This window comes from Haliotis cracherodii, unplaced genomic scaffold (genome assembly GCF_022045235.1).
Source record: "Haliotis cracherodii isolate W230 unplaced genomic scaffold, xgHalCrac1.p SCAF_18, whole genome shotgun sequence".
NCBI lineage: Eukaryota > Metazoa > Mollusca > Gastropoda > Lepetellida > Haliotidae > Haliotis > Haliotis cracherodii.
Genome location: NW_027266273.1, coordinates 2,481,583 through 2,501,068, shown reverse-complemented (window position 1 = coordinate 2,501,068; position 19,486 = coordinate 2,481,583). Strand labels below are relative to the sequence as shown.

The window sequence follows — 19,486 nt, the reverse complement described above, 5'->3', positions numbered from 1 at the left end:
ACACAATGTTTGTATAATTCTAATCACCTATCGGCGCCAATTATCTGTTGGCTTCACTTGTTGAGTTTCCACCTTTTGTTATCTTACTATTTTTGTTGTTCTTACAGGTACATATATTGTCTCTGTCTCATAGAATTCATTCACCCGATGAGTAAGAAAATACTCCGAAACGTTGTGTTCATCATAATAAAGAAGTTGACATCCATAAATTTGTATGTGTATCATTTCTAAATGCCTTTCAAAGATTTGTAAATTTTGTTTTCAAATTCAGTTTTCAAGTGTACACTTTCTTTTGCCCAACAGTTTAGTTTTCTATAAATTTGTGGTATACGTTACTCGCGTGTTGCAATTTGTTTTGGAAACTGGCGGTCCTAGAAAGATAAGGTATATAATTTAATCAGAACTATTCTCGAAAAATAAAATTCTGACCTTATTAGCCTCACTAATTAATTAATTGATTATGGCCCAATCCTCGTTTATTGCATTGATTTGATTTATTTTCACCATGATCACTAACTTAAATGATGATGAAATAAAGGCGGCTATGTAACACGTACTGGTTTAATCAATTGTCACATAAATAAATGATAAACTGGATGGTCAACATGTCTGTGTAGATTCTAACAATACAGTTATCAAAGAAACATCGCCAGTATTCGCCACAGTTGTATAAAAGACGTTGATTGTCCATATTATTTGTAATCAGTAACAGGTATCAGTTACTCCTATATTCCACTCACATGCCTCATTTCTATCACTTAGACCTGTACAATCTGTACAACTATACAATCTGAGCTCTTCGCAGTCAAATGAAGATAATGTTTTTGCTAAAACCAGAACTTGCATGGAATATTCAGGAGTTGATAGAAATATGCTGAAATGTTAAAAGGAATGTTGGCGGTTCAGCCTTTTGATTGTGAAATGTGCAATTTTCGTTTTATTTTTGAGAACTTTTCTATGTATCGCTTGACGCATGCGCAGAAGACGTATTTAAACCTCGTGGTAAATTTTGGAAGTAGATCAGCGAAGATGTTGGTGTTATTTGAAACACCGGCGGGTTACGCCATGTTTAAGGTATATAATGTGCAAAATAGAAATATGTGTTTAATATGTCATCGTTGTCATTGTTCCAGAAGGTGTCATTTGCACGTGTTGCAGTTTTTAGTGATGTAAATATCAGGTTGATAAAATAAGATGCTGCTTCTCGACACGTGGTCGGAGTGATTCGAAAACACATCACACGCGTCATGAAGTTCATGAACAATCAATATAGAATTCATGTTTGCAACATTCTACCCGCGATGTCATTTCTTAAAACCAGCAATATGTAGTCTTTCTGCCTTTTTGTTCCACTTAAACTTGACTTCCTTCGTGCTCAATATATGCAATGCATCAGCTGAATATGGACGCATACCATTTTTATGCCATGATCATTCAGGGCTTGCAAGATTGATATCGTTGACACAGACACATGTTTTATTAATAATATAGGATACAGCTACCCTTTCCAAATGTTGTTTAAGCAGTGAAGTAAATCCCAACAATCATAACCCTAAGATTATTCATTATAATGCAAACCCCTTTCACATGGCTGTTTAAATGGTTAGAAATGATTGGCTTCTAAGGAATATGTGTAAGGGTGGGAGCTCCTATCACCTTCAGGGGCGATGGAGTACCCAGGGACCCCTTTTGATTTTAAATCGATCAAGACTAACCCCATCAGCCCATGATATTGCTTTAATATTGCAGAAAACTGTTAAACACAACTCGCTTACCACGGTTTTGTGTTTTAAATGGAACAACGAACAGTATTGTTTGAAAATACTAATTCAGTAATGCCCTTTTGGTCAGCTTTGATGGGCATGTTCATCATGCATTTTGCAAAGTTTGCTATCAGCATTAAACCAACTATCACATTCATCATTTCCTATCTTGTCTATTTTTTATTTTGTGCATAACCATTATATCATGTTTATCTTGCAGCTACTAAATGAAAAGAAATTATCGAAGGCAGATAACCTATTTGAAGATTTTAGTAGTCCAGAGGCAGCAAGTAAAGTGTGAGTAGTTTCATAAAACCTTGATGAATAAAACCAGTGCAGATCTGGGTTAGAATAGGTCTTCAGCAACCCATGTTTGCCAAAAGAGGCGACTGCTTCATATTTTAAGCTGTGTGGCACTGTAGAGATTCTCTCCTTTGGCCTGGCTGGCCCTGTCATCTGACATGTCTGAGGCACAATTTGTTGTGCAGTGTTGCATCCCTAGGCGGGCCAGAAACCTATAATTGTGGTTTTGAATCCCAGTTTGCTCTGATTCAAGGTTTGTCAGCGCCATAACTGTGATTGTAGGTTTGATAGAAGTGGTAAAAATACCAGCATCACGCTGTACTTTCCAAACGTTCTGTTCTACTCATGACTGTCCAAACACCAGTCTAATGTCTGTGAACATCAACCAGAGCTCCAGATAAGCTTTTGGTGTTGTGGGTATTTTACCCATGCATTTTAAAATCATTGGGTATCAGTAATTCTATCTGGGTATTCAAATTTCTGTTTACCACTAGTTTTTACACACATGGGTATTTAAGTTAAATATTTAAAAACACTATTCATCTAGTCCCTGCAAACTGGTTTCGTGTGGGTTCAAGAGCTTTATAGGACTCAAAAAACCCGATACTTCCACAAGAAAGTGTGATGGCAAATGATCATGATGTAACTGTCATCGTAGAGTTTGGCAAGGTTGACGGAATGCCCGTTTATTATTTCAAAATAAGTTGCCGATTTGCTAAACGAATACGCAGTGTTACTTCACAATATTTTGATGATACGCACACGTTTTATTTTGTAGCGTATCTGTAATGTCCATTGCGTATTTGATACGCTTGGATTTTATTTTACTGCATATTTCTGATGCATATTTTACGCAGATACGCAGCTTATCTGGAGCTCTGTCAACAGAATCTGTTTCCAACAATTAACCGTCCCAATCAATAATGGAGAGGTCTCCCAAAAATTGAAACACTGTTGCTTATTGAATGTAGAATGGTTAAGAACTTGATTTGCTTACTTGCAGAGTCAAACTGAAGCATTTTCAGAAGTTCAAGGACATGACAGAAGCATTAGCAGGTTGGTGGATTAATGTAGATCAATTTATTGTTCTTAAATATTTGTGCTTGGGTTAAACATGTTAAAGCACTGGCCAGGTATGTTATAAATAGAATGAAAACATTAGTAGACATTAGTGGACATTAGTATATTACAGTGTTGCAGTGTAGTTAAGGGAGCAGTTCTTATGCCTGTTAAAAACTTCATTTGTTAACCTTTGAGGCATACGCCCATCATATCCCCCAAAAGAAGCCGAAGAAAAACACAGCCCAGTTGTACAAATGTTGACATTCTCAGAAAGAAAAGCACTCAACCTGTAGAACAAAAGGATTTTGAACACATTGAACTGGCATGTTTCTTTAATTTTATTGTGTTTTACCTATGATTTTGTTTATTATGGGAGTAAGAATATGACTGTTGTTCATTGTGCTGAACTATGAAAAACCTGAAGTTGATTTTTATTAGATGGAAAACTTTCAGACGAGTTAATATTGTTTACTCACCACCCAAAAGTAATGTTTGTATCTGACATCAAATTTTGAACTGCTCCTTTACTGTCATGGTCATGGGCCTTGAAGCTTGCAACATCTGACATTTGTCATGAAATTAAGATAAGTTTCAAAATACAGATGGCTGTTTGTCATAGCTTTTGTCTCAGGTGTGAGGGAATGGAAATGGTTCATTTGATTGTATAAAGAATCGTGACAGGAGGATCTTCATCATTCTTGACATATTGAGTCTGCAAAAACAGTAAATTGTATTGATAGCACCTCTACATTTGTTAACTTTGTTCTATTTGTGTTCAGCTGCAACAGCTGCAATCGAGGGGAAGATGAGCAAGACCCTGAAGAAGATGATGAAGAAGATGGTCGCCCAGGACATTCAGGAGGAACTGGCTGTAGCCGATGCCAAACTGGGAAATGTCCTCAAGGTACGCAAGTCAGAATATAGAAGGGTGATGAGTATAGTTCAGACATAAGACCAAATTTTTTCCAAATCCGGGGCTCTTTTGTTATCACAATTATTCAAAGATTAAATGTTCTTCAGCTCTCCATGCAAGCTTGTGTCATTGAAAGGTGTGCACCTGTCTTGGTCAATAAATTCTAGTGTTAGTTTCTAGTCATCAGTATTTACGTAGAATATTTAAATATTAAAGTTGACTGCAACTTGTAAGTGTGTGTCTTTGTTGACATTGTAAGCTGTTGACTACATATCCAGGTGAGCTACAGAGCTGCATCCATTTTATGTTAAACTATTATTTTGAGAACAGTTTGATTTCTATTTGCTAATCTTTGAATCACAGATTATATCTGATGTTCACTTCTGGGTTGTGAACTGCATAGCCTTGTTTTGGGGTTCAGTATTGGGATAAAGATCTACCACCTCGTGAGTGAGTGAGTGAATTTGGTTTTACGCCGCTTTTAGCAATATTCCAGCAATATCACGGCGGGGGACACTCCACCTCATGACATTTTCCCTTATCGCGCCCCCCCCCCCCCACTAAATTGACACAGCAGCTCACTCTCGTCAATCCTGTTTGGTTTTGATTTCAAGCTCATGAGCGAGATATTCTGTCACTTCAACTTGGTGGTGAATGTGTAGTAGCGGGCAAGGCTCCGGTTAGGGCAGCAAACACAGAACAGGCTACTGGGGTGTGAGTTGACAGCTGACTTTATTTGCACACACGCTAGTTGTTTCTGAACTCTGCTAATATGTATAAAAAAAATACATTGAAAATATCTAATAGATGAAATATAACAAACATATCACATAGTATCAACACACCAATGCACAAACGGCTCATCCAGTTTAATATGCTATGCATACCATAAACATTATTTATACTTGATGTTTTACATTAATGTAGCAAACATGCTGAGCAGTAGTTACACTTACCCTTGTGGTTTTAAGCCAAATTACATATAAAAATACTTAAGACTGTTACATAAATACCGCCTCTACAGATTGCCATGATATAAATATAATATAAACACAATATACACATAACTTACCACTGTGTGGCAATGAGCTGGCAACTGTGTCAGCGTTGGCAGATCACAGGCATAGTAATAACATCGATTGCCATATTCTAGAAAAACTGAAACAATAAGGCCGCATAAGAAAAAGGAAATGGCCAATAAAGTTAAGAATACGTAAAATGGACCTTTTCATATGTATCCATTCAATCATTATCTACATACATACATACTGCATTCACACATGTAGTTAGATGGTATTTAAGTAGTGGGAGGTATGGAATATCTGAAGATATCGAGATAACATGTATACTTATTATGAAGTACTAGTTTATGTTTTAAACTATTTTCAGTTTGACATATATAGATATATATAAAATATAATAATTACCAATCAATGCATTACCTTAATGCATCTAATTCATAAAACTAAATACACAGACATATCTACAAGATACATAAATATGAACCAAACACAAACTAACCTTATAGAGATCCTGAACACAACAAATATATCGTCCACTGATTTGAATCCAGTCCACAGAACCATTGATTTCCTTCAAGTGTAAGTGACCAACTAATTTAGCAAAGTCAGAAAAAAACAGAAGAAACCTTTTACTTACATAATACAGAAGCCGGGAAGCAAAACAAAGCAAGACGCTTGTGCTGTTGGTGGCTGTATAGGTGAAAGTGGCTATTGTTTTGTTAGTAGTTATGTAAGTACTGGAGCTAGTCTAATTGTTGTTGTTTTCATACTACTCAAGTAATCTAGCTTGAGTCAGAAACAGGCCAAAACAGAAACGAGACAATTAAGAGACTTTACTAAAATATTTACAAAATAGCAATAAAATCAACTCGGCCACAAATGTGTCAGTGTCTTTATCATAACAGAATGGACATGCTTTATGCTGGGTAATCAAGGGTACTGCATCCTGACCTCAGTGATTATATTACATGAAAGTAGTGGACCTATACACACTGAGGACACTTCAATGTGATGAGAGGTCAGGGTAGCAAGTGCTTGTTTGTGCAATGGTGACTGGAAACACATGCTATGTGTAGATGCTACCAATTTGGATAATTTATCATTTAGAGTTTGTTTTATCAATAGCCTTAACATCAGTGAGTTCACAAGTCAACTGTACAGTGCGATTTCACATTATTCTGTATTATACACAGTGTGAAGATCTTTGTGTCTACAAGATTAATTCATTAGCTTTGAAAATATTTATCCTTTATAATGAACGTTTTGCCTAACTCTTTAAGAAAAGCTAGTTTTCTTTTTGCTAATCTTATTTGAATCGCAGATTATACCTGGTTTTCAAAGTAGGTTCTGATCTGCATATAAGTTCTTAATTAATGAACTGATATTACTTCTAATTTGAAACAAAATGCAGTACACATCTGTGCACAAATGCATGCAATACTTCGTTCAGATACATTTTCAAATTGGTGTCAATCATGGGCTGTTTTGACTTGAGGCAGTCCAATCTTTTAACCAAGTGCGCATGGCGGAAATGAACCTTTTGCATTGTTTGTAATAAGAATTAGAATGGTGAAGCAAAAGGCTGATGATCCAAGGCTGAGTGTTAAAACAGCAAGTAAAAGGAACACAGTTATACAAGTATTCTAACCATGGGATCTGTCCATGTCTTACTGCCTGGGACAGTCATTCGTTAACTGTTGTCCGTGGTCATATTGATTGGTTTTGGGGTTCAAGCTCACAAGCGAGATATTCTGTCAGTTCAACTTGGTGGTGAATGTGTCGGGGTGTTTATCATAACAGAATGGACATGCTTTATGCCGGGTAATCAAGGATACTGCATCCTGACCTCAGTGATTATATTACATGAAAGTAGTGGACCTATATACACTGAGGACACTTCAATGTGATGAGAGGTCAGGGTAGCAGGTGCTTGTTTGTGCAATGGTGACTCGAAAACGATGATTTCAGAAATTCAGTCATTAACCATTGTTAACATAATGGCCAGGCAAAGTTCAATGCATATCTATCTCCTAGATACATGCAATATGTATGCTGATAAATAAGAGTTAGGGATAATGAATATGAGAACGTTCCATAATATAACTTAAATGTTGTCCCAAGCAAGTACTCTGGCTTAGAATAGTTCCCCTGCTACTTATGGTTGTGGTTATAATCGGAGATGGAGATGTCTGAAACGGCATATGAAGATCCCGGGTAGAATAGGTCTTCAGCAACCCAAGCTTGTCTTAAAAGGCGACTATGCTTCAGCTTGTAAGACCCGACTATTCTTGTTGTAAGAGGCGACTAACAGGATTGGGTGGTCAGGCTTGCTGACTTGGTTGATGCATGCTATCGTATCCTATTTGTGTGGATTGATGCTAATCATATCAATCACTGGAATGTCTGGTCCAGATTTGATTATTTACAGACCGGCATCACATAGCTGGAATATTGCCAAGTGCGGCTTTAAACACCATGTCATGGGATGTAACAATTCAGAGATGGATCTAGAATTAGAAGCATTTGGGATGTGCACACTATCGCAAAAAAAACACCTCTTACGGATCTAAATGAGGTGTAAGGCTAACATGTAGTCTCTAAAATGAAAATATTTTGCAGAAGAAAACATTTGTTAAATTAACTTAATGTAAAAAATGCCAAAAAGCTCTCTTCACTGCAGTAATCTAGACTGACTTGACAACTATTAATATTATTGACTTCCATGGGCTGTATTTGAAATATGACAGACTAGTAAGGTGTCTGAAATCCATCATCCCTATCCACTTCTAATTTTAGCCACTTCTATAGTCTGACTGTATTCAATCCCTCTTACACACACACACACACCGATAGTTTGGATGATTAGTCATCGCAATCACTGGATGCTCAGGTCCAGGGGCTTTACAGGTTGTCGTCATGCAACAGTGACTGGTGTCAACCAACAAGCCAAGCAAATAATCGATTGAAATGTTAAGCCCAAATGACCTGCTCACTTTCCCATCCAGAGAGATTGTCAGTGATATTTGTGTTCCAGGACAAGTTTGACGTTCAGTGTGTGACAAACTCCAACATTCAGGAGCTCATGCGAGGTATCCGGTCACAGATGGACAGCCTCATCACAGGGTTGCCAGAGAAGGAGATGTCGGCCATGGCCCTCGGTCTCGCCCACAGGTACCCAGCGACTAATTCCCATTCAAAAGACTCTCTTGTTGTGTTTGAATAGCCAAGTCCTTGTCCTTTATCGGGGGCACGGGTGGCCCAGCCGTCTAAGGCACCGCGATTCGCTGTGCAGAGTTGCGGCCCTTGGGCACGCCAGAAACCTATGATTGTGGGTTCGAATCCCGGTTCATCCCAATTATGTTTCTAGGTTTGTCAGCACCATACCCGTACTCGTGGATTTCACTGAAGTGGTAAACGTCTGAGACCTCCATCACTTCGGGCTTTCCTCCCACATTAAGCTGACACGCCGTGATATGACTGGAATGCTGTTAAAAGCGGCGTTAAACCCAACTCACTCACTCACTAACTTGTCCTTTATCATTGCATTTGGCGAAGTTAGACAAATCTCGTCTCTCAACTGTAAGCTTAAGTTAGTCTTAACTAGTGAAAAGTACTATTTGTAACGTTATCAGATAGTGTTTGATATAGAGCCCCCCAAAAAATGAAAAGGAGTATTGGTCATATATGTTGAATATCAAGGTGCAAATAAAGTGATGGTTAAGAATTAGTACTTGGAAGTTACCACTTGTGTTTGGGTCGAGTGTTTCTGTGACAGTGATTCTTGTTGGAATCTTGTTAAGACAAAATGTGGTAGAGCCTGCATTTTGTAACATCGAAGTATGAACACTTTAAAAGTTTGTGTAAGCAAGTTGAATTGTTGCACAATCATTTTAATTTTCAGCCTGTCCCGCTACAAGTTGAAGTTTAGCCCTGACAAAGTGGATACCATGATTGTGCAGGCTATATGTAAGTATCTCGAAGACACCTGAGGGTGGACATGTAATTGGGAATTTCATCACTTCTCACGAATAGGTTCGACAATTTTTAAGAATTCTATGAAATATGATAAATGTCTTAATAGTGTTCAAGCAGTAAGATGAAAATACTGCTGTTGCTGCGACAAGCTGAAGACTTAATCTTGAGCATGTTCAGTCTTCTCTGTTTCTTGTTTAACACAGCACTTGACAATAACTCAATCAGATTAACAGTAGCCATTTTTGTGCTGTTAGTGTTACACTTACAAGAACAAGACTATTAATCTATGACAGTGTCATTGTTTACTAGTCTTGTTCTCTAATGTTTCTGGGGGCACGGGTGGCCCAGTGGTCTAAGGCACCGCGATTCGCTGTGCAGAGTTGCGTCCCTTGGGCATGCCAGAAACCTATGATTGTGGGTTCGAATCCCAGTTTGTCAGCACCATACCTGTGTTCAAGGGTTTCACCGAAGTGGTAAATGTCTGAGACCTGCATCACTTCAGGCTTTCCTCCCACTTTAAGCTGACATGCCATGATATAACTGGAAAACTGTTATAAGCGGCGTTATACCCAACTCACTCTAAAGTTTCTATTAACATGCTGTAGTGGTAAATGAGTTTGTGGAATGTGTAAACTTCTGAAAAGGCCTGGTCAGCGTGTTTCCAATCTGCTGCCTGATTTGCAGCCCTGCTGGATGACTTGGACAAGGAGCTCAACAACTACATCATGAGGTGCCGAGAGTGGTATGGCTGGCATTTCCCCGAACTTAGCAAGATTGTCACTGACAATGTCGCATTTGCTAAAGTAATCAAACAAATAGGTAAGGAGGACACTTATGTTTGTGTGCTAAATTATCAAGAAGGATTAGTCCTCAAGTTTGAAATATGCTCATGACACTACGCTGAACTGGTTGCTGTTTGGAAGTAGCTTTTGGTTTTCACTATGTTTAGGAAATGTTTGAAAAACGAATGTTCTTTTTATTTGGGACAGGAAAATAACTTGCATTTTTAGTAATTTGAAACGTCTGTAGAACGTTTGGTTTCCGAGACATGATTTTTCATCTTTTTGAAGGTATTATTGTGCTATCCTAAAGTAATCATTCTGTGAACCGTGTTTTATGTGAAGGTAGTCACAAAGTTTCATGCAGGCGTAGAAAGTGTTATTTATAGAAAATATGAGTTTTGAGGCTTAGATGTTCCTGTTCGCTCTAGAGATGACTTTTGCCCTTTCGTCAGGTGATAGAACTAATGCTGTCTCCTGCGATATGTCGGCTATATTACCTGAAGATGTCGAACAGGAAGTGAAGGATGCCGCAGAGATATCAATGGGAACTGAGATATCTGAGGAGGATTTGTTGAATGTAGGATACCTGTGCGATCAGGTACATGAGAGAACTACATTTGTAACCATAATTACTTTGGGACACTGATTTTCTTCTAAAGTAAATGTTGCCGTTATTATTCTAAGTAAATGTTGCCATTATTATTCTTTTAAGACTGCCCTCATGAGATTCTGGGGCAGAATAGTTCCTAGTACCTTGCACTTGTTATTGTGCCCATTGTTATACAATGGAAGTGTGTGACTGGTGTCAAACTACAGCTTATCATTCACTCACTGATTAATAGTAAATGATAGCTCCATATCTTCATTTATCAGATAGGTATTTTTGGGTTTGTGTTAAACATTTGCTCACTTATTTGATGTACAGGCTCTCAAGCTTGTCCTTGAAATAAGTGCCCACTCACCTGAGAGATGTTTGTGTGCATGTTGCAGATATTAGAAATCACTGAGTATAGGACCCAGCTGTACGACTACCTCAAGAACAGAATGGTGGCAGTGGCCCCCAACCTGACAGTTCTGGTGGGGGAGCTGGTTGGAGCACGGCTTATAGCCCACGCAGGTAATTGGTGTATTTGTAGTATGTGTTAAATGTACATGTGTGTATGGATAATACCTTGACTTAAGAAACACACAAACCCCACCCTACCCTATATTGGTAATAGAAAAAATGATATAAGCTGTATAAAGTACGCAAAATAGCTCACCATTACCTACTTATTTTGAGTTACTTGCGTACGAACATGCATACAAAATTTGAAGGAAAAAACCCAACCAGTAATGCACTGCTTTAATTACCTTATGTAGCCTTTTCAACTTGTGTACTTACATTTCTGTATGGATATCTATTAATTCTATAATCTATTGAATCACATCGCACATACATGAAAACTACTGCAGTGAGTGAAAAAAGCTCGACGTCCTGCTGTTAATGTGAAATATGTATTGCTGTTTGTGCAACATTCTACTTACTTGTGGTAGCACACATACATATACATATTAGAAGTCACCTGAAACAGCATTATTAAGCAGAATTAAGAAAAATGTGTGCTCTTCCTGGAAATAGGGTGGTTTTCAATGTGACCTGGCTGGGAATTGGGTGGTTTTCAATGTGACCTGGCTGGGGATTGGATGGTTTTCAATGTGACCTGGCTGGGGATTGGGTGGTTTGCAATTTAACCTGGCTGGGGATTATGTAGTTTGCATTGTGACCTTGCTGGGGATTGGGTGGTTTGCAATGTGACCTGGCTGGGGATTGGGTAGTTTGCAATGTGACCTGGTTGGGGATTGGGTGGTTTTCAATGTGACCTGGTTGGGGATTGGGTGGTTTTCAATGTGACCTGGTTGGGTGGTTTTCAATGTGACCTGGCTGGGGATTGGGTGGTTTTCAATGTGACCTGGCTGGTGATTGGGTAGTTTGCAATGTGACCTGGTTGGGGATTGGGTGGTTTGCAATGTGACCTGGCTGGGGATTGGGTGGTTTGCAATGTGACCTGGCTGGGGATTGGGTGGTTTGCAATGTGACCTAGCTGGGGATTGGGTGGTTTGCAATGTGACCTAGCTGGGGATTGGGTGGTTTGCAATGTGACCTGGCTGGGGATTGGGTGGTTTACAATTTGACCTAGATGGGGATTGGGTGGTTTGCAATGTGACCTGGTTGGGGATTGGGTGGTTTTCAATGTGTGGTTTTGTCTGATTGTGTCGTCATCCTATGCTATTAACCACTGGTTTGCTGGAGACAGGCTTAATTATTTACGGGGTGTGAGGCTACACCTGGAATATTTCTGTGTAAAACAACATGCACTGCAGATGTATTGTGACAATGCTGAATATAGTGACTAATGGGCTTCAAGATTTTACTGTCAGAATGATGTGTAATGTAAATGTCATCCTGTCTGCAGGTTCTTTGCTCAATTTGGCCAAGCATCCGTCCTCCACAGTACAGATCCTGGGGGCAGAGAAGGCTTTGTTCAGAGCCCTCAAGACCAAACACGATACGCCAAAATATGGTCTCATCTATCATGCATCACTCATCGGCCAGGCAACTCCAAAGAATAAAGGAAAAGTAAGAGAATGAACCTAGAATTGAATGTATTTCAATATTGCAATTCAACCATTGCAAGTCTAAAACTGGATCTAAAATTTGAACAACTTAAGTATTCTTAATCTACCCGTCATGCATAGTAGAGTTTGCAAAGATTTTATATCCACCGTTTCATGTCCATGTGTTATACCTGATCATAAATTTGCCACAGACATCACATGTTGTACTGGTTTTGTAGATGTCTCGAATGCTGGCTGCCAAGGCGGCTCTGGCCATCCGAGTGGATGCGCTGGGTGAGGAGACGAACGTTGAGCTGGGCTTGGATCACAGAGCTAAGCTGGAGCAGAGGATGAGGGCACTGGAGGAAGGAAGTGTGAGTGCTGGAGATTCTGGTTATAGCATGGCATGGTGGAGATATTGGTTATATAGTGTAGCATGGGGGAGATATGGGTTATATAGTGTAGCGTGGGGGACAGACTGGTTATAGCATTGTGTGGGGGAGATACTGGTTATATCGCATAGCGTGGGGGAAATACTGGTTATAGCATTGCGTGGGGAAGATACTGGTTATATAGCGTAGGGGGTGAGGGGGGATACTGGTTATAGCATAGCGTGGGGGAGATACTGGTTTTATAGCATAGTGTGGGGAGATACTGGTTTTATAGCATAGTGTGGGGAGATACTGGTTTTATAGCATGGCGTGGCTGGGACACTGGTTATAGCATAGCGTTGTGGAGATACTAGTTATAGCATAATGTGGGGGAGATACTGGTTATAGCATAGCGTGGGGGAGATACTTGTTATAGCATAGTGTGGGGGAGATACTGGTCATATAGTGTAGCATGGGGGAGATACTGGTTTTATGGCATAGTGGGGGAGATACTGGTTATATAGTGTAGCATGGGGGAGATACTGGTTTTATGGCATAGTGGGGGAGATACTGGTTATATAGTGTAGCATGGGGGAGATACTGGTTTTATGGCATAGTGGGGGAGATACTGGTCATATAGTGTAGCATGGGGGAGATACTGGTTTTATGGCATAGTGGGGGAGATACTGGTTATAGCATTACGTGGGGGAGATACTGGTTATAGCATAGCTCGGGGGAGATACTGGTTATAGCATAGCATGGGGGAGATACTGGTTATAGCATAGCATGGGGAGATACTGGTTATAGCATAGCAAGGGGGAGATACTGGTTATAGCATAGCATGGTGGAGATACTAGTTATAGCATAGCATGGGGGGAGATACTGGTTATAGCATAGTGTGGGGGGAGATATTGGTTATAGCATAGCATAGCATGGGAGAGATACTAGTTATAGCATAGTGTGGTGGAGATACTGGTTATGGTGTAGCATGGTGGAAATACTGGTTATAGCATGGCTTGGAGATACTGGTTATGAAGCGTAGCAGGTTGGATAAACTGCTTATGATAGTATAGCAGGGTGGCTAAAGTGGTTATATAACCCACAGCAGGGTGGATAAACCGGGTATATAGCATAGCAGGGTGAATATACTTGTTATCAATGTGTTAGTATAGGAGAACATATGTTTCCTCCCACATTAAGCGTTCACCTAAATAACACAACTGTTCAAAGCAACATTTGACCAAACTCACACTGATTGATCATGTTGGTTTTCAGGCCAGGAGAATCAGTGGAACAGGCAAAGCCAAGTTCAAGGCTGAGAAATACGAGAACAAAAGGTAACAGTCAAATCATAACGTCATGTAAAACAGATTGTGCAGATTGACCAGCAGTACTAATGTTAGTTGTAAAAGCCTGTTCTGTCACTATCTATGATTTGCTATATTATTAAAGCATGATTAGGATTATCGCATGAAACAATCTTGAAATATAGTTTGTTGTATCTTGGTGTCAAATGTGTCTGTTTTGAGGAATGATGTGTGTAACAGTGTATGTGAACCAAGCAAATTTAATATGAACATACTTGTCATTTAATCAAATCTTGATTGCTTGCAGCGAAGTCAAAATGTACAATGTTGGTGACGACTCCACATTGCCCAGGGTTGCTAAGAAGAGGAAGTTTGACGAGCAAGAGGAGGAACCTGTCACGCCCAAACAGATAAAACAAGAACCTGCTGAAAATGGTCAGTGGTCTATTGGTGGATTTTTACACGGGACTCAGTTGTCAGAAATAGGTTTTGTAATGGCAGCTTATAAAGTTTTCCTTGAAATGATGTTTGTGCCAATGATGTATTGTTCATACTTACTGACAACTTGATGAGATAGTCAACTTCGTCACTACCTCTGAGGCACAGCATATTCCTTGGGATGAAATTCTACAAAGGTTTTGGTGTTTACCTGTCAAAATGGGACTACTTTTATGTTTGGGTGGAATTTATGTGCTGCCGACATCTAGAAAACGAACTAGGCAACGAACTAGGCAAAACAATGACTGATAATTTATCATCTTGTTAGAAGTTTTGATGCAGTTCACATGTATGCTTATGGGGAAATTAGAAACATCGATCAGTGTTCTGCTGTTTTCATTATTAGTGCAGGGGTGGTCGGGTAGCCTAGTGGTTAAAGCGTTCGATTGTCACACCAAAGACCCGGGTTTGATTCCCGACATGGGTACAATGTGTGAAGCCCAATTTCTGGTGTCCCCGCCCTGATATTGCTGGCATATTGCTAAAACCATACTCACTCACTCACTCATTACGAGTGCATGAATCATGTTTTGGTTTGACATATTCATATGAGAAGTGTTCACTACGTGGATATGTAATGTATGCTCAACACATGCATGGGTGTTTCAGGGTCAAGCAGTGCGGAGGAATTTGAGAAGAAGAAGAAAAAGAAGAAGAAGAAGAAGCATGAAGACGCTGACGTCAGCCAGGAAGCTTTGGGTGAGTTAACAGCGTTGACCATTGTCGGGCGGTTTGTTAAGAAGCCAATAAGCACCGCTGAAGTTGTTAGATGGTGATCTAACAGAGGTGTTCAGTATTGCAGGTATACTGCATTTTGAGATACTATGTAATACATATCACAATACGTTGGGAAAATACTGGTATTTTGCGTTTTTCATCTTTTTGGCAAAGTTACATATCTGACATGCCCATTTGAAATTATGAAATTCAGGAATTAGCAACTGTTACTGTGATCACAAAGCGAAACTATTCGCGACCACCTTTCTGTATATAAAGTATCTATATTTACCAGTGTGACAATATCCACATATAAATAAAAGGGCAAATGACTATGAAGTTATCAAAATGTGAAGAGGTAGTCCAATGTATAGGTCGATTTGTATTACGCCCACCTCCCTAAGGTCCTGACCTCAGTGATTATATTACATGAAAGTAGTGGACCTATATACACTGAGGACACTTCAATGTGATGAGAGGTCCGGGTAGCAGGTGCTTGTTTGTGAACCGTGTAAACAAGCATTTCTGAAGTATGGGTTGTAAAATAATGATAGAAATTTCAAATGCATGCCTGTTTACTGTTGCAACTGTGGCGATCTGGATATATGCTTAGAATTGTAATTGATTGCTTCAGCCTTATGGGGATTCCTTGAAATGCATTTTTGCCACATTTTCTCTTCACTTTGTTTTTAGGTTAGAGTGAGTTAAGAAGTATTAATCTGTAAACACACTCTTTACATTATCAACTTTGTGCAATGTGTGTTTGAAATCTCCAGAAAAGAATGACCTCTAGTGGATTTATTTCAACAGTTCCATCATAGATAAAACTTCTTAAATCTTTGTGTCAACATACCCAGGGAGCTTGGGACATTGCGCACAATAACAATCACTGGTTAGGGCTGGTCCAGACGTGAATATTGACTGCTCGTCGTTATGTAGCTGTAGTATTGCCAAGTATGTCATTAAACTTGTTGGACTCGCCTGACTTTTAGTGTTTTGCATGGTGAAGGAAGAGAAAATGTTTGTATTCACTGATCTAATTGAGTGTTCGTGACTACTATAAAAAATTGTGTAGAGTTTTATGTTATTCAGATCATGTTGACACAATGTGTAAATATAGTATATGAAGTTTTCCTTGAAATGTTGTTTGTGCCAATGATGTATTGTTGATACTTACTGACAACTTGATGAGATAGTCAACTTCGTCACTACCTCTGAGGCACAGCATATTCCTTGTCATTATTTCAAATTTCAGATGATTAAGCGACACATGAGCATTTTTGCTGTGTCCAATAAGTTGTCATCTCTACAGCAAACTATGTTTGTATCATGGATATAATGAACTGTTTTTGTGGTCCCGGCCATTTGCTCTATATATGCTTAAAACGATCTTTGGTTTTTACAAATTAAACAATGCTAAACGAAGTGGTCCATTTGAGTTTGTTATAACCGTAGTTTACTGTACCCCTATCAGTATAACTTCTCTCGTTTGAAGCATGTTTAAGATGTTTTCTAAAACAGATTATGTTGTTACAGGTTCACCCAATGGAGATGTTGCTTCAGAGAAAAAGAAGAAGAAAAAGAAGAAGAAAGCTAAAGAATCAGACAGTGATTAGTTCTGTGATCTGTAAATGTAAACTCTTGTACTTTTTCTGAATGAACTGATCCTGGCTGTGTGCATAGTGCTCTCAACACATGGCACCTGGAGAGCTGGTAGTACCTCGTCATGTACATGCGTTGAATCCATGTACAGAGAGAGCAACTCTGTCTGCCAACACATGGACGTTGAACCGGGCATGGAGATCATCGGCTTCAGTGCATTATTATTGAAAGTGGATATCACATTTTCTGTTGGGCATTAAAGAAGTGTTTGCCGAATTTGTGAAGATTTAAAGAGGTCAAGTGTCACAGATGTTCCAGTAGCTTTTTATCATGGCAATGTATACCCCTCAACATTTGTTAAAGACCAACATAGTCGTCTTTAGTCGAATGTGTGGTCCTTGGCAATATATGGTGGTTGAGAAATGAATAATATCAGCCAGCAGATATACTACTCAACATTTGCCAAGGACCAAAATAGTCATCATAAGTCAAGGGTATGGTCCTTGGCAAATGTTTGTGGTATATATGCTTGCTGAAGTTATTCATTTCTCAACCTCTATATACTTTAGTTAAGGAATGTTACCTGTTCTCTTATTCAAGAAGTTACATGTTGTGGCGGGGAAGTTAATGTCATGTCAATTTGTAGTCTTTCTTTTGAAGATGTGTAGTGAGAAGTGGAATTTGGGAATGGTCCGAGATGAAATAAGCTGTAGTATTTGTTACTATTTGTTGTTGCTTAAATGACACTACTTTATTGAAGGATAATTGGTGTTGAATATTCACTTAAAATCTAGCCGGACTGGCAACTCAAAGTTATCTGCCCTGTTAGAAAGTTGGCAGCCCAAATTTTAAACGAATGTTTATTCATATATTTACATTATGGCTAAAAAAGTCAGCACGGCCATCGTGGTGTGCATTCTTTAAAAGTTGACTGCCCAAGACGAAAACAGTCCTTCTTGGACAAATGGGCAGGCAGGCATTTCCAATGCTGAATTAATGCTTTCAGACATAGGACGCCAAGGCCCATCTATGCGATAGTGTGGGATGTGTGCACTTGACCTTTGATATTTGAGAACAGTGACAGGTATCACCAGTAATATGCATTTATTCCTTGTAAATAATGAACCTTGAGTCAACTGGACATATATTTCATACCATTATTTCAAGTTTGTAGAGTATACACAAGTTTTTGAAGCTGTTGAAGCTGTTTTACATCCCTGTTAAAGGTTGCAATTTTAGTTCATCAACTTATTTTAGTATGATCTTTTTATTGAGGTAAGCAAGTGTTATGTTACTGTTTAGTAAAAATGCAGATTTTATTAATGATTTGTTGACATTAGAAGCTATGAATTGTGAAAATGGTTCCAAGTTGTTTTTGAATGCTTGAGACAGTTTGTCAATCATGTGAAATAGATTTTACTTAAGTCAAATCCATATCATTCATTCATGACTGCAGTGTACTACCGTACAGCAGAGGTATATAATTGTACCTGAGGAAAGAGTTAGCATTCCAAGTCATTGTGTTAGAAAGTGTTGATCTGTTCGGACCTGTAGTCCACTTCAGAAATGTCATTTCAATCCTTCAACCCTTGATAATGTGTTGCCCATGGCATCAATCTTGTCCTGTATTCCTCTGATTGGAAACCATGGTTACAACTTCAAAAGTTAAAAACTTCACCTAGGCTTTGCATACCAATATATCTGAAAAACTCATTGTAAATACACGCCCATAACTTTCAAATTCTGTAAATATTTCCACTCCCCAACCTATCAGACATTTGAGTTGTACGCTGGTTTCTGCATGAAGATACATCATGACTGCTACAGAGTGGTGACCTTCATGTGTGGTGGGGTCATCAAGGCTTTATATTTGGTCATATTTCATACATGGCAACAGTAAAAATATCAAACATTTGTGTGTTATATTTTCATTTACCTTACAAAACTGGCCTTTCAGCATATATTGATAGACAAGAACTAATTTTGTAAGATAGCTTTTCTGCAAGCTCCTTCCTAGCCTGTAACACTTTCGTTACACTCTCGGTAACATTGCTGCCCTCAGTGTGGAAGTGGCAGTTACAAGAATCTTGAAATTTGCCCTCTAAACCCAAATGTAGTTATGTTTATATTTCTGTTAGGGAATGCTAGCATTGTGAATTTTGAAAGGGTTTAAGACTGACCAGATTTTTCATTTTACCATTTTGTTAAATCAGATTGGTTCGATAATCACCCAACTTTCCCCTTAACATTCTTACTATACCAGTTACATGATGGTTGAAATGAAATAGAAATTCAAATAGAGAAATAAATAAAATAATTAAGCTGGGGTAAGAGTATTCGGCATCACGGCAGTCATCACTTGTTTGTAAACAGAATGGCCAGTCTGTTGGAAGTTCTAACAGCAAGCATGTTTATGGCCACCCATCACAGTGGGGAGCTTTGACTGGTGGCAGTGATGGTATAGAGAGCTGCGAACGGTGCTATCGCTATGAGGAGCTTGGCTGCCAGGATTATTGAGCAGGGTTGGTTAGTTTGTTGTTTAACGCTGCACTCAGCAATATTCTAGCTATATG

At 39.0% G+C, this 19,486-nt stretch overlaps 1 protein-coding gene across 1 annotated transcript; it reads left to right on the top strand.

Annotated features, from left to right (window-relative positions):
* Positions 1-981: 981 nt before the first annotated feature.
* Positions 982-18,825, top strand: LOC139465663 (nucleolar protein 58-like). Its single transcript, XM_071247406.1, has 15 exons — positions 982-1,074; positions 1,984-2,060; positions 3,070-3,122; positions 3,908-4,032; positions 8,098-8,234; positions 8,965-9,029; positions 9,723-9,857; positions 10,273-10,418; positions 10,811-10,937; positions 12,277-12,440; positions 12,658-12,792; positions 14,065-14,126; positions 14,404-14,531; positions 15,204-15,293; positions 16,848-18,825. The coding sequence occupies exons 1-15, from the start codon at positions 1,030-1,032 to the stop codon at positions 16,925-16,927; spliced, it is 1,569 nt and encodes a 522-aa protein (XP_071103507.1). The 5' UTR covers positions 982-1,029; the 3' UTR covers positions 16,928-18,825.
* The last annotated feature ends 661 nt before the right edge of the window (positions 18,826-19,486 follow it).